Source organism: Choristoneura fumiferana, chromosome 13 (genome assembly GCF_025370935.1).
Source record: "Choristoneura fumiferana chromosome 13, NRCan_CFum_1, whole genome shotgun sequence".
NCBI classification, from domain to species: Eukaryota; Metazoa; Arthropoda; class Insecta; order Lepidoptera; family Tortricidae; genus Choristoneura; species Choristoneura fumiferana.
In genome coordinates this window covers 18,996,103-19,010,701 of record NC_133484.1, presented here as the reverse complement: position 1 = coordinate 19,010,701, position 14,599 = coordinate 18,996,103, and the positions used below count along the sequence as shown (strand labels likewise).

At 39.9% G+C, this 14,599-nt stretch overlaps 1 protein-coding gene across 1 annotated transcript; it reads right to left on the bottom strand.

Annotated features, from left to right (window-relative positions):
* Positions 1 to 5,530: 5,530 nt before the first annotated feature.
* LOC141434264 (cytochrome P450 6B2-like) lies at positions 5,531 to 8,918 on the bottom strand. Its single transcript, XM_074096655.1, has 2 exons — positions 7,513 to 8,918; positions 5,531 to 6,862 (listed from the first exon to the last, which is right to left on the bottom strand). Exons 1-2 carry the CDS (start codon positions 8,858 to 8,860, stop codon positions 6,693 to 6,695), a joined length of 1,518 nt encoding a protein of 505 aa, XP_073952756.1. The 5' UTR covers positions 8,861 to 8,918; the 3' UTR covers positions 5,531 to 6,692.
* Positions 8,919 to 14,599: the final 5,681 nt, after the last annotated feature.

Below are 14,599 nucleotides of genomic sequence, written 5' to 3'. Positions count from 1 at the left end.
CAACGATGCAATGTGGTTGAAATGAAACTTCGAGGTAGGTAATTATTACTTGTTGTGTGTTAAATCCCGGTTTTGGTAAAAGTTACGTTATAATGTTTAAATATATCTAAACTAGACTTTACCCGCGGCTTCGCATGCGTAAACCATTAGTTTTAGCCGTTAAATTGAAATCCCGGAATTTGGCTAAATTCCCACAGGAACCTCAAAAACTTTGGTTGAAATATGTCTGGGTTTTATTTCGATCCCGTGAGAATGTCGGGATAAAAGTTGCCTATGTGATATGTCAGACGTCCAGCTATCTGAAGATTGAAACACACAGAGAGCGGTGGCGGGGCGGTGCGGCGCGGCGCGGAGGCGGTACCGGTTGTAATATTCGAGCTAACATGAAAGAGGCCACACAATACCCAACAAATAAGCGAGGCGTGGTATTCTGTGTGCCCTCTTTCACGTTAGCTCGAATATTACAACCGCACCGCCTCCGCGCCGCGCCGCACCGCTCCGCCTCCGGCGTCAGTGTCTTTCTAGCTTCTTAATAACAATCCGGAATTTGGCTAAATCACACAGGAACCTCAAACTTTGGTTGAAATATGTCTGGGTTTTATTTCGATCCCGTGAGAATGTCGGGATAAAAGGTGCCTATGTGATATGTCAGACGTCCAGCTATCTGAAGCTTGAAACACACAGAGAGCGGTGGCGGGGCGGTAGCGCGGCGCGGAGGCGGTAATCGGTTTGTAATATTCGAGCTAGCATGAAAGAGGCCACACAATACCGCGCGGGAAATGGCGAGGCGTGGTATCCTGTGTGCCCTCTTTCACGTTAGCTCGAATATTACAACCGGCACCGCCTCCGCTCCGCGCCGCACCGCTCCGCCTCCGGCGTCAGTGTCTTTCTAGCTTTTAATACACAAAATTACGAAGATGTGGAACGTTGTGACTGTTTCCATCCACCCAGATGTGCAAGGATGTGTAGCGAGGACCATAATCCGTCCAGCCGTTTCAGCATGAAAGACACACACACACACACACACACACACACACCACAACCACACCACACACACACACACACACACACAACACACACACACATCCGCGTGCATTCACAAACTTCCGCATAATGATAATATATTAGAAAAATTTGAATATGTAAATAAATATGCTCTGTCTCTTCAAGCAAAAGCGTTTGTTCACTTTTTTGACAACCCTACACGTCCATACTTTACGTTCGTTTTTCTGGTCGTTTTGCTAACGGGACTTAAATGAACATTTTTTATCTGTAATTGTCCACGTCGCGTGCGTTTAGTTACGTATTGTTTGTGTTACGAGTACATTAAACGCAGAAAGATATTTGAATTTCAATTTAAAATACTGAACTATTTACCGATAGTGATAAAAGTTACGTTCGTCAGTATTTTGTTTTTTGCCCCCGACGCAAAAAGAGGGGAGTTATTTATAAGTTTGACCGCTATGCGTGTCTGTGTGTCTGTCTGTGGCACCGTAGCTCTTAAAATAACCTAATCAACAAAATGCTGGAAAACCCCAGCCGTTGTCACTTTAAAGTTCAATATGCCAAGACGGCTGAACCGATTTTGGTAAAACATGTCTAAGGACCATCGCTAGAAACCCTGCTTTCAAATAAAAAACCTCATTCAAATCGGTCCACCCGTTTAAGAGCTACGGTGCCACAGACACACAGATACACAGACACACATAACGGTCAAACTTATAACACCCCTCTTTTTGCATCGGGGGTTAAAAAGTCGGGGCTTTGACTAGCTATTGCCGGGACCCCCACACTGTAAGAACACACACATAATACAAGCCCAACTATCACCATCAACACACTACACTGGCCGTTTCGAACTCCACCAGAGTTCATCAGAGCAACACAACCGTTCATCATTCTACCATCTTGGTGGACGTCCTTGCTGCGCTTGCCGATCCGTGGGCTCCCTTCGCGAACTTTTCCGCCCCCAACGGCCATCTATCTGATTCTCCTTGGTATTTGGCCTGCCCATTGCCACTTCAACGAGCTAATTCGCTTGAATATGGAAGGTAAGCTAAATACACTTTATGTGGTTAGAGCCTTACTGTAGCCAGCAGGCTCCAGTACGAATGGGCCGGCTCGACCGGGTTAGTACCACACTCCCACAGAATACCGGCGTGAAATAGTAGTTTTGCTACTGTGTTTCGTATGGTGAGTGGGAGATCCCCCCCCCCCCTCCCCAATTAGTCCCCTTTTAGGCCGGCAACGCACCCGCAGTCCTAATAATGCTGTAGGTGTCCATGGGCGGCGGTGATCACTTACCATCAGGTGACCCTGACCCGCATGATAGTTTGCCAGCTATTTGATATAATAACAAAAAAGACACATACCTACCTAAGCGATAACACCAGTTTTTTTATTAAGTTCTTTATGCACCTATCTGATAAATTATCGCCAAATAATGCAGTTTCGTATGCTGCCGCGTGTACATGACTGTTTATCAAATAATTAGGCAATGTCAAGCCAGGATTTAAACGATTGCAACTAAGGTGATTTGATTAGTGATATTTTAATCTCATAGACTGTTATCGTATTTTAGGTAGACTTCCTCTTTAAGCGTAAAACACACAGGATGGGTGCGGGTCGGGTAGGGAATGTGGCGGGTCTATTTACTTACATGGCGTGTATATGAGCAACATCCGGTTTTGACGCTTTGTATTAGATTCGATTCGATTCGCCAGATTCGCATAATGCCAGATTTTCAGATTCGCAGTATACCAGATATACAGGATGCAAGCATCGCACCATGCCCGATTTCAGATTCGCAGAATGCCAGATTCGCATAGTACCAGATTTGCAGAACGTCATGCAGATTCGCAGAATACCAGATTCGCACAATCATCTACCTCCTATATATATTTATTTGAAATTTACCACGAACTTTACGGCGAAGTAAAACATCGTGAGGAAACCTGCACAAACCTGCGAAGCAATTGAATGGTGTGTGTGAAGTTCCAAATCCACACTGGGCCCGCGTGGGAATTACGGCCCTCTCATTCTGATAGGAGACCTGTCCCAGCAGTGGGACGTTTATAGGCCGGGTTGATGATTTTGCGAATCTGGCATTCTGCGAATCTTGCGTTCTGCGAATCTGGCGTTCTGCGAATCTGGTACTATGCGAATCTGGCATTTTGCGAATCTGAAATTGGACATCGTGCGAATCTGGCGTGCCGAGAATCTGGCGTTTTTCGAATATCTGGTACAAGCGTCAGAACCCAACATCCACTGACGGTGGGCGCGGGACGGATCGAGCGCTGGGGCTGCGGTATGATGTTGTTCATAACGCAGCCACAATACATCCATACCCGCCGCACTCCCAACCCGACCCGCTTCCGACCCGCACCCATCCATGTGTTTTGTGCTTTAGATAAACCAGCCAAGTGTTTACTCGTTCGGTCCATGAACAGTACTTTGCTATACTGTTATCATACTTATCAAAACCATCTGATTGGCAATTTTTAGATTGGCGACAATTTTGTGCATGCGCATTTTTTAACCGCCGACACAATATAAATTACTGTAGAGACCGGGAAGTTGGCACTATACCAGCCTCGGCCGGAACCTGGGGTTCCTGGGGTTGCATGTCTCTATCTGCTTGGCCGGCAACCCCAGGTTCCGGCCGAGGCTGGTATAGTGCTTTTCTCAAACATTACATGAAATAAAAAAAATAAAAAAAACAAGAAATGAAGCTGGCGGGACGCTAGTCTGGTCGCCTTGTTGTGTGCACGCGTGTCGCGCTGGCTGCTGGCGGCGGCTGCGGGCGGTGTTGCTGGGCGTGGGCCACGTGCGTGTCGCAGAGCGCGCGTTGAAACAAAAGACGGTCGCATTGCCGGCCAGCGGCCTGCAAGGTTGTATGAAATATCTTTGCAGGCCGCTAGAGTGACCGCGGGCAGGCAGGCGAGCCGCAGCGCCTGCAGCGCGATACTTCTCGGCCTATTATTCGTAACACAACGTCAATATTGCATGTCATGTTTAAGAAAAGATAATGTTATTGGTTTGACGCCAACGTCTGTCTGTCTATGGCATCATAATTTTCAAACGGATAAATCGATTTCGATGCAGTTGATTTTGCGTTAAAGTGAGTTTTCTTGTGATGATGATGATTCTAAACTGTGTTACGTTACCATCGGTTCACCCATTTTTGAGATATTGAAGTTTGAAATGACAATCTCGGGGTTTTTTCAACATTCTAAGTTAGTTCTTGCGTTACGGTTAAAAATCTAGCTTTCTAAGGGGTCTTTATTCAACAGTGGAAGTCTGTAGGCTAATAATGGTAATGATCACGACATTTTCTACGATCCTATAGTTAGTAACATAGTCTCAGCCATGGCTCGCCCTGTGGATTAAAACTTAAATTAATTGCTGTAGCGGTAAACATGTCTAGAAGTGACGTTCACGTGTCTTATGTTTTCTAGATCATTGCGTACCTAAGGCGCTTTGTAACTTCAATACATTTGCTCGAAAAATTCACTTTCAAAGGATGTTATACATAGCTCGTAAGTTCATTTTACTCAAAGAGATTGGAAAATACAATAGAAGGGAGGGAGCTAAATACCAAGTGTACCAGATTATTACTATTATTACTTTTGTGTATAAACAGCCCACAGGCAACAAAAATTGACCAATATGCTGCGGTGCATTTGGCGCCTATTCGCAAGTTTAGAATGAACTGACACAATTCGAAGTAGTCATATTTCCAAAATAAACTCTGTTCTGAACAGAATCTGGTTGAGTTTTAAATGACAATATTTCGAGTTGTGTCAGTTTTATTCTAGGTTCATCAAATGCACCTCTGCTCATTGGTCGATTTCTGTGGCTAATAGGTATACTAGTCATTTTCAAAAGGCATCTGTCGTTAAGCAGCTATTCAAATAAAATGTTATTTAATTTAGTCGGGTGCTAGTTTGTTGTCACTTGTTGTCAAAAAGCACTACCATCGGTCAGAGTTTTCCAGGTTTTTTTTTGTTTTTTTTTATGTAAAACATGATATTACAGTATGATTGTTTTTTTGGAGTCTTATTGTATTTTTTATTTCAACTCCAAATTTGTAACTTTGAAACCATATCGAAAATACAAAAAAAAACATAATTTGATTGCTTAGTTTAGTAGCGACATCTCTTGTCTGGGTGAGCGGTTGGTTCCGAAAGAGTGTGACGTCTGTCGACGCTACATAGATGTCGCTAGTGCTGCTGCTTAAGTAGCAAAGTAGAAATAATAAATAGAAAAAAACCAGCAGCAGTGGTGTAGCGGTTATAGAACGCAGCAGCACGGATTGCTGAGGACCTGGGTTCGATTCCCAGTGCTGGTCTCTTTTTCTGGTTTTTCTGTGCATCCATGTCTCAGTTTGTATTTTCTATATGATATTACAGCTTTGATTTTTGGTAAAACTGTGTAATAAGTAGTGGTGCCAAGCTGTGTGTACTTCGTAAGTGCAAGTCTCGCATCGGTCGGAAACAAGGGAAATGTACAAAATATAAGCTTTCACAGGTAAGTGGTATTTTTCGTGGAATTTTATTGATTTTCGATCTGAAAGCGTTCGTTCTGCTAATTATTTACAAATATAAGTTAGGTTACTGTTATATATATGATTAAAGAGCGCTAAGTACGTTATATTACGTGTTATTTATTCGTTTTTTTTTTAATTTATTCTCAAAGAAGGTACATAATTTTATTAACATAACTAATTTCGCCAAACTATGACGTTTATTGGCGAATATTGCGCTCACTTAGAACAATTGTACCCTACTTAATTAAAACTTAACTACTTAATGTTATGCTTACCGCCCACGACCGAGCTGTGCTGTGATTTCTTCTCATAGGTTAGAATAGTGCGTCAAAATTGATATCGATAAACTGTCGATATTACATAAATTATATTGTTTCAGATTTCCAGAAGTGGGTGGTCCGGTTTGGCAAAAATGAGTGGAGTTTTTTTTTGCGGTCTCAAAGATCGCAACTGGATGCCATGGTCTCGCTCGATGACCTACTGGCACTACTTTTAGTAGCAAGAGAGCTGCTACTGTCGAGCAAATGCTTAGGCTGGGATGCAAACATAAATATAACAAAAAATTGAACCGACTACAAAAAACCATGAAAATAATTTTCTGCCAGTCTGAAGTCGGTGCCTCAGCACGAGCCAGCCGGAGTCATTCAAATATATTCGTATAGTATGTAGGTGAGGTAGAGTAGACGACTATAGGTCCACTCCTGCTGGCTCGTGCTGAGGCACCGACTTCAGACTGGTAGAAAAATATTTTCATGGTTTCTTGTAGACAGTTCAATTTTTTGTTATCATTTTTTTTCTTTTGTTCTGTGATTGGGATGTTATAAAATATGACGTTGGAAAAATGTATTTTTTGTGTTTCTTTTTTTTATCAAATCTAAACTGGACAAAACATATTTTAATTCAAAAATAAACTTTTAATTGCCCTTGAACCAAATTACCAATGTCTGCTGATTAGTATAATTTGATAGCACAGGTACGGTTTACATATTAATACTCATATCTAATAAAAAATGAATAATATAACATCTTGAAGTTACAAAAAGACCTCACCACCAAATTGGAATTAAAACTTTTTGGAAAGACCACGTTATTAAAAAAAAACACAGAAAAAAAATTATACTATGGTTATACGTTCAAAATAATGTCAAACGTTGCGAGGGAAAATGTTGACCTGCAAGCCTCCTTTAGGGCTCAGGACAACACGATAGGGGTCAAATTGGAAGGAGCGGACAGTGTTCTTGCTGGGCTCAAGTCTGAACTTGGACAGCAGTCTGATCACGCAGATTCGGGACTGCACTTGGGCGAAACGCATTCCTGAAAAGAAATGTATTGATATAAGACTACACTACTAGTTTGTAATTAAATCAGGCAAAAATTTTCGTATGAATCCCACCTACATCGTCTGAGAACTAAAGTTTACTTATTTGCTAAAAATATTAATTTACTGAGTAGTTAAGTACCTATTTAAAATTCTATCTATTCTATTCTATCGTGCATGAATAATGACCTTATCCCCTGTACATAACCATTTTACATAACCAGTACTGAAAGGCGGCCAATATTTCATACTTCAAAGAGATTTCGGTAATGTAATGGTCACTTTTACTGTCACTTTAAGTTCCCGAAAATTAGCCACGACGAGTGAAGCGAGTGGTAAGTTAACGGAGTGTTAGGTATCTTTGGGTCCACAACCGCGCGAGCTGAAGACTTAATTAATTTAGGTAAAAATTTGGTCCCTACCAGTGCTAATTTTGTAAGATGGTTATGTTACGAAGAACGAGGGAGATAGTGTCTGGGAAGGTCAATTCAATGTAAAGCAATATTTATTTTGTTACTAAGGTTTTTCAATTGGTACATACCACGGCACTAAAAACTAGTAAAAAAATAGGACTTTTACTGATGTTATTTACTGTACTAACGTACTAGAATCATTAGGTCGAGTAAATATTTAATATGGAACTTACCGATGCAATGGCGAGGTCCAACACCGAATGGCAGGTAGGCGCAAGGGTGTCTGGCTGCCACGTTCTCCGGAGAGAACCGATCAGGATCAAACTTGCTCGGATTCGGGTAATATTTCTCGTCGTGGTGTATCGCAAGTGCTGGTATCAGTACCATTTGATTTTTAGCCACTTTTACGTTTGTTCCAGGCAGCTTATATTCCTCGAGTGCACATCTTTGTAGTGTATCCACAATAGGATACATTCTAAGGGTCTCATCAAAAACCTTCTCCAAATATGGCAAATCATTCATGACAGTTTCTAATGTTATTTGGTTATTGTTTTTCTGAAGGTATTCGTCAATTTCAGCTCTGAGCTTGTCCTGTATTTCAGTTTCCAATGCGAGCTGATACAGCATGAATCCCATGGTGGAAGCGCTAGTTTCGTAGCCAGCTGCGTAAAATAGGAACGCCTGAGCTTCTATTACACTCTGTGTTATTTCTAAAGCCCTTTCTTTTTCAGTATCGAACCGTTTTATAGCTTGAAGTTCTTGCTTGTTTCTCATTTCCAACATCAAGTCCATAAAATCTCTTCTTGAAGTTGGCTGTCCATTTCTTTGATTTATTACCTGTTCAACTAAATCTCTAAAGAATGTTTTTACGAATGCTGGAAATATTGACAAGTTCAAGCTCTTGAGTAAACCGGGGTACATCATATCAAGTTCTAGTGCGTAATTCGCTGTAAACATATCTTTGTCTATTCTTTTTAAAGTTTCGATTTCACCATAGAATGTATCAATATCGAGGCCAAAGGCGCAGGCAGAGATTGTTGACATGGTGTACTTCTGTACCAATGGATGTATGAGCTGCTCTGGATTCTTGGCTGTGATATCCCGAACGTAATCAGTGAATTTGTCAGCTCGATCGTTTAGCAAGTGCATCATATTCTTCAGTTTCTGGTTGGTAAACATGGGTGAGAAGCGATTCCTCAGCACACGCCAGGTGTCTCCGTCGGCGTGAAACAGGTTTTTGCCCAAACCTTCTTTGCTGAACTCAACGCCTCTATCCGCGAAGTTGTCAAAGTCCTTGATCATAATGTGTTTTACAATATCCAGATCTCGAACCAGCAAATTTGGAGTTGTCATTCTGAACACACCCACTACTTTCTCGTTAGGGTATTCATTGTAGATTTTCTTCATTATTTCTCCCACTAAGGTGGACCGGATAGTAGATTTATATAAGTTTCCGAAAAACGGTACTGGCTTGAGATAAGGAACATTTCTGTCCTTCCAGTAATTGAAGGTTCTGGTGAAATAATAGTATAGAGCACCAATTAGGGCCGCAATGGCCGCAATGGCCGTAGCAAAGTCCATCGTAGCGAAATATTTGGTGATTGTTGTCACTAGAAACGATGGAACTATAATGAAAATAATCTACAAAAGTACTCCGTTTATAAAGGTTAATTGCGTCGTTTCACAATTATACATGATTGTATACAAAAAAAGATGATAAGTAAATGATAGTCACGATTATATCGCCTTTTCAATTAGCGCTATCATAGAATTAGCTATAAACACCGGCCAAGACGATTTTGAACCATGCTCAGTGTAGGGTTTCGTAGCTGCAAAAAAAATGCACCACAGGTGAAAACATATGTTATCACTCGTCATTCATATAATTTTAATTATTATGTGATTGGAAATAGGAGAGGGAATATGCTGGGGCATCTGATACGACATGACAGCTACATAAAAACTATTTTGGAAGGGCGAATAGAAGGCAGGCGAGGCAGGGGAAGGCCGAGACGGTCATTTATAGATCAAGCCAAGGAAAAAGCCAATGTCATGTCGTATCAGGAGCTGAAAACGCTGGCAGAGAACCGAAAAGAGTGGCGATTACTCCACCGACAAGAGCTAAGCTCTTAAATTAATGATGATGATGATGTAATTTGTCTAAGTTTTTTTTTGTTTAATGTATTTTAAGTTAAGGATAGTTTTATGATACGTATAATAAATTATTATTCATAGGTTTTATGTCAATATAGTTATAATTTAAATAATTTATTGAATCAGGCGTTAATTTGCGGAGGTCCACATCAGCGAACTAAAAGAATTTTTCTGCTCGCGGTGAGTGTGAGGTCGCGGGTGAGCAAAGAAATTCTTTTAGTTCATAGCCTCCGTTCCAGTACATTTTTTTTTAATGTTGTTCACACAAACCTTGTTCTGACAATAACGAACACAACAAAAAAATAATTAATTTGGTGCTGTCGTTCGCAAGTTACGCACATACATTCGGCGATTAATCGATGTTCATGCCAATATCGATTCTTCCTGTTCGCAATTCTGCACAATCTGAATTCCACGCAATAGTATTTCACCACATTCGCCATTGTGCACAGTCGTTATTTGTGTACAGTAGCGATTCTTCCTGTTCGCAATTCTGCACAATCTGAATTCCACACAAAAGTATTTCACCACATTCGCCATTGTGCACAGTCGTTATTTGTGTACAGAACGGATTCTTCCTGTTCGCAATTCTGTACAATCTGAACTCCACACAATAGTATTTCACCACATTCGCCATTGTGCACAGTCGTTATTTGTGTACAGAACGGATTCTTCCTGTTCGCAATTCTGTACAATCTGAACTCCACACAATAGTATTTCACCACATTCGCCATTGTGCACAGTCGTTATTTGTGTACAGTAGCGATTCTTCCTGTTCGCAATTCTGTACAATCTGAACTCCACACAATAGTATTTCACCACATTCGCCATTGTGCACAGTCGTTATTTGTGTACAGAACCGATTCTTCCTGTTCGCAATTCTGTACAATCTGAACTCCACACAAAGTCAAAGTCAAAGTCAAAGTCAAAATATCTTTATTCAATTTAGGCTATAACAAGCACTTATGAATGTCAAAAAAAATCTACCACCGGTTCGGAAAAACCTCTGCAAGCAATGTTGCGAAATCCGTCATTTTGTTATGTGACAGGTGGAGTCATTCATTTAGGCTATGGGATTCCGTACATTGAAAATACCATTTAATTTGTTTGGAATAAACATAATGATAAAATTACTTAATTATTATTATTGTTTTATTTTTTTGTATTTTTTTTCTTTAATTGTATAATATAGTTTTAAGTATTTTATTTGTAATTATATTATTATGAAAAAATGACTTTATGCCAAGTTTCTTGCGGCGCGTTCTTCTTGGCAATGATGGTCTTTCCGAAAGCGCTGGTAGTTAAAAAAATGACGTGTAAAAGTGCCCATTGCGGCCTATTTACTGAATAAATCATTAGAATTAGAATTAGAATTAATTTATAAAAAAGGTGCAGAACTAAAGTAGTTCCATTTGAGTAGCAGAACCTCTCTTTTATTTAATTTTTTGCTCCTGTTACAGGGCCCACCCGGTAGATTGTAGACTGAAATTAATTAAATAAATAATGGGTTTTTGACGCGTCTATGACAGTTTTGATGATGACGTTCCATCATGATTGTTCGAACACTGCGTGATAGTGGGACTTAGAAACTGATAGTCATTAATTTACGTCACTGATGGGTATTGGGCACGTTAAATTATGACGAGAATGATTCATGACTTAACCAGTTTGAATGGTTGGTGATGACAGAAAATTTAGTAAGTAATGATAAAAAACAACTAATCGTTAAAAACAATGACAACACAAGTAAATAAATATTAATAAGTCATTGTGCATGTGGCTTATCGATTTAATTGCATTTTTTTGAAGTATCACGTATTTTTTTAGTTCCTTAGTCAAAATCCGACCGGGAGACGAGCTGTCGGTAGGCCTCCAACAAGATGGAGCGACGACATGGTTAAGATCGCGGGATCGCGGTGGATGCGGAAAGCACAAGACCGGTCTGAGTGGAGAACCTTGTCCAGCAGTCTTTCGGCTGACATGATGATGATGATGATGGTCAAAATCCTAAAATCAGAACCGATTTTAGGGTTCCGGTCCGGAGCCAAAATGGCAAAAACGGAACCCTTATAGTTTCGCCATGTCTGTCTGTCTGTCCGTCTGTCTGCGGCTTTGCTCAGAGACTATCTGTGCTAGAAAGCTTTAATTTTTCAAGAATATTATATGTAAACTATGCTGACAAAATGGTACATACAATAAAAAATTACCTCCCAGTACCTCCCATGGACGTAAAGTGGGAGTGATTTTTTGTTTCTCATCCAACCCTATAGTATGGGGTATCGTTGGATACGTATATTAAAACCATTAGGGGTTTGCTAAGATGATTGTTCGAGTCTGTGATTCGTTTGCGAAATATTCACACACTTTAAAGTGCAAATTTTCATTAAAATCGAGCGTCCCCCCCCCTCCTCTAAAATATAAACCGGTGGGTGGAAAAATTTGAAAAAATTCAGGATGGTAGTAAGTATATAAAACTTACATGGAAAACTATAACGGCTAAGTTTTCTTGAGAATTATTAGTAGTTTAAGAGTAAATAGCAACCTAATGTATAAAATATACCTAAACTTGGAAGATTCCGTATAAAATAGGAAATCCTTAGAAAAATATTACTTATTTTTTTCGTAATGGCTACGGAACCCTATTTTGGGCGTGTCCGACACGCTCTTGGCCGGTTTTTTATATGTCTATCGTTTTTAGTACATAACACTTGTACTATTACTTATTCTGTGACATAACTGTTAAGTTTTATGTTATAGGGGTCATCACCAGGGATCTAGGTTGGCAACGCATTTGCAATACTCCTGGTGATGCAGATGTTTATGGGCGGTGGTGATCTCTTACCATCAGGAGACCCACTTGTTCGTAAGCCATCCAGTCGAATAAAAAAAAAAAAACTCGAATTGGAAGACTACTACGAAATTCAAAAATCAAGGTTTGTATCGTACCGTCCCTCTCACTGTCGTGATGCGGCCCGTGCCAAATTGGCGAAGGAAGGTGGACTTACCCAAGTTCGCCGCCGACCTTCTGACTGGCCACGGGTTTGCGATGATGATCTTGAAGGCAGTGCACGTCGTTGTCTTTATTATCACTCAATCCTAGCAGATTATTGAGTATTTAACTTCTTTATTATGAGTTAGTTGCGTGTCGAGCGGAATGATTTGTTTATGTATATGACAGACAGACGAAATGACAATGAAATAATACCGCGTGGCATCAGAGGTTTCCGGCCAGCGTTGACTACCGCCACCGCCTTGCACACGGCAATACGGCGCAACCACTCTCGTATTAAATAATTGTCCTGGCTAACGAGCTTTGCTCGGGCTAAAACGAGTCTTATACTTTTAATCACGACAGACATTTCATCGATTCACACTGTGACAAAAAACCGCCACTGCAAATATTCAAACTACAAAACCGTAATACGACGAAATTCTGTCCTGCGCAACAGGATATCACGAATATCTTTCTTGCGAAGTTTCGTAACAACAAAAAACAGTGCCACAATAATACTTAAACGCGAAAGATATTACACCGACTCAAACTGCACCGAAAAATATTTCAACTAATGGGCATTTCTCTCATTTCGTGCAAAACGCAAAAAATTGCGAGAAAATATTTATTCCTTTTATTTGCGCGCTTGTTAGAAGTTTTGCGATAAAAGAACATATTTAACTAATTTCCCAGGTAATTATACTTAAAATTAGAAGAAATGTATTTTTTTAATTTCTTTGAAGTATGGTAAAGACAAATGAAATGTTTCATTACCATGTGTCGGCAATGAAAAATTGCTGTCAGAAACAAATAAAAATCCACTTCAAATCAAGGTTTTTTTTTTCTTAAAAAAATACAACTCTAAAACGCAATTAACTAAACAAAACAAAATCATTTAAAGTTAAATCAACCTTAATTTACTTCAATAAAAAAGTTTTATATTGTTTGAAAAAAAAATACCAATTTTTATTATCATTACCATTTTCCTGGTGGTAAATGATGGTAATGATGGACCTTGTGCAAGGTCCGCCCGGATTGCTACCACCATGTTGCTCGCTAATCCTGCCGTGAAACAGCAGTGCTTGCACTGTTGTGTTTCGGCGTGGAGAGTAAGACAGCTGGTGAAATTACTGGCACTTGAGGTATCCCGTCTTAGGCCTCTAGGTAGGCAACGCATCTGCAATACCAGGTGTAGCTGGTGTTTATCGGCAGTGGTTATCTCTTACCATCAGGAGACCCACTTGCTCGTTTGCCATCCAGTCAAACAAAAAAAAACACGTTCTAATAGAAAGCTACTCTTTTTGACTGACATTGGCTATTCCCGGGAGATAGAAATAAGTGACTTCTACATTAGGACCAATGAAAAATTCTCTCACTAATAGAAAGCTACACTGTTTTTGATTGACATAGGCTACGTTTATCCCGAGAAATTCTATTTTAAAATCCTTAATTTGACAATCTAAGACATTGTAGCTTTATATTATTGCAAAGAATTTTAAAATCTGCCTCGAAATTGAATTTACTTATTCTTATCTCTCTACATTACAAAATCTGTTAATCAACCTTTTAGAAACTCATAAAAATAGCTTGCGAAACTAAACACGAATAGATAAAATCGAAAGCAGATAATCAACCTCGACCGTCAAGTTTGCACTTAGGAGTGAAGTAGTAATTAAGATAACTTAAACCAACAAACAGTTGAGAACCCCCGACTTTGTCACTGCAAAGTTCAATATCTCAAAAACGGCTGAACTGATTTTGATAAAACATATCTAAGAACCATCGCTAGAAAACCTGATTTCAATTAAGAAAACACGCATTCAAATCGGTCCACCCGTTTAAGAGCTACGGTGCCACAGACAGACATACACACAGATGTACAGACATACAGACACACAGACACAGATACCGGTCAAATTTATAACACCCCTCTTTTTGCGTCGGGGGTTAAAAACACATCTAGTTGGCGTGCTTAAACAACCTAGTAGCGCCATCTATCGGAATCCGCGGGTAACACAGTTTAGTTTGTGTGTTTAAATTTGTTTGTTTTTAGAGGTTAGGGGAGATTAAATAAAAAACTTGATGCAAGATTTTTTTCGTTTATTACAAAGAGTCTGTATACCAATTTTCAGATTTCTACCTTGAAAACTGATTAAAGCTCCATACAAACTTCC

Bases quoted from the DNA above. Each gene is read 5' to 3' on its own strand.
- LOC141434264 (XM_074096655.1), bottom strand. From the start codon at position 8,860: ATGGACTTTGCTACGGCCATTGCGGCCATTGCGGCCCTAATTGGTGCT. The intron at 6,863-7,512 runs GTAAGTTCCATA...ATTTCTTTTCAG, and splicing joins TGGACCTCGCCATTGCATCG to GAATGCGTTTCGCCCAAGTG.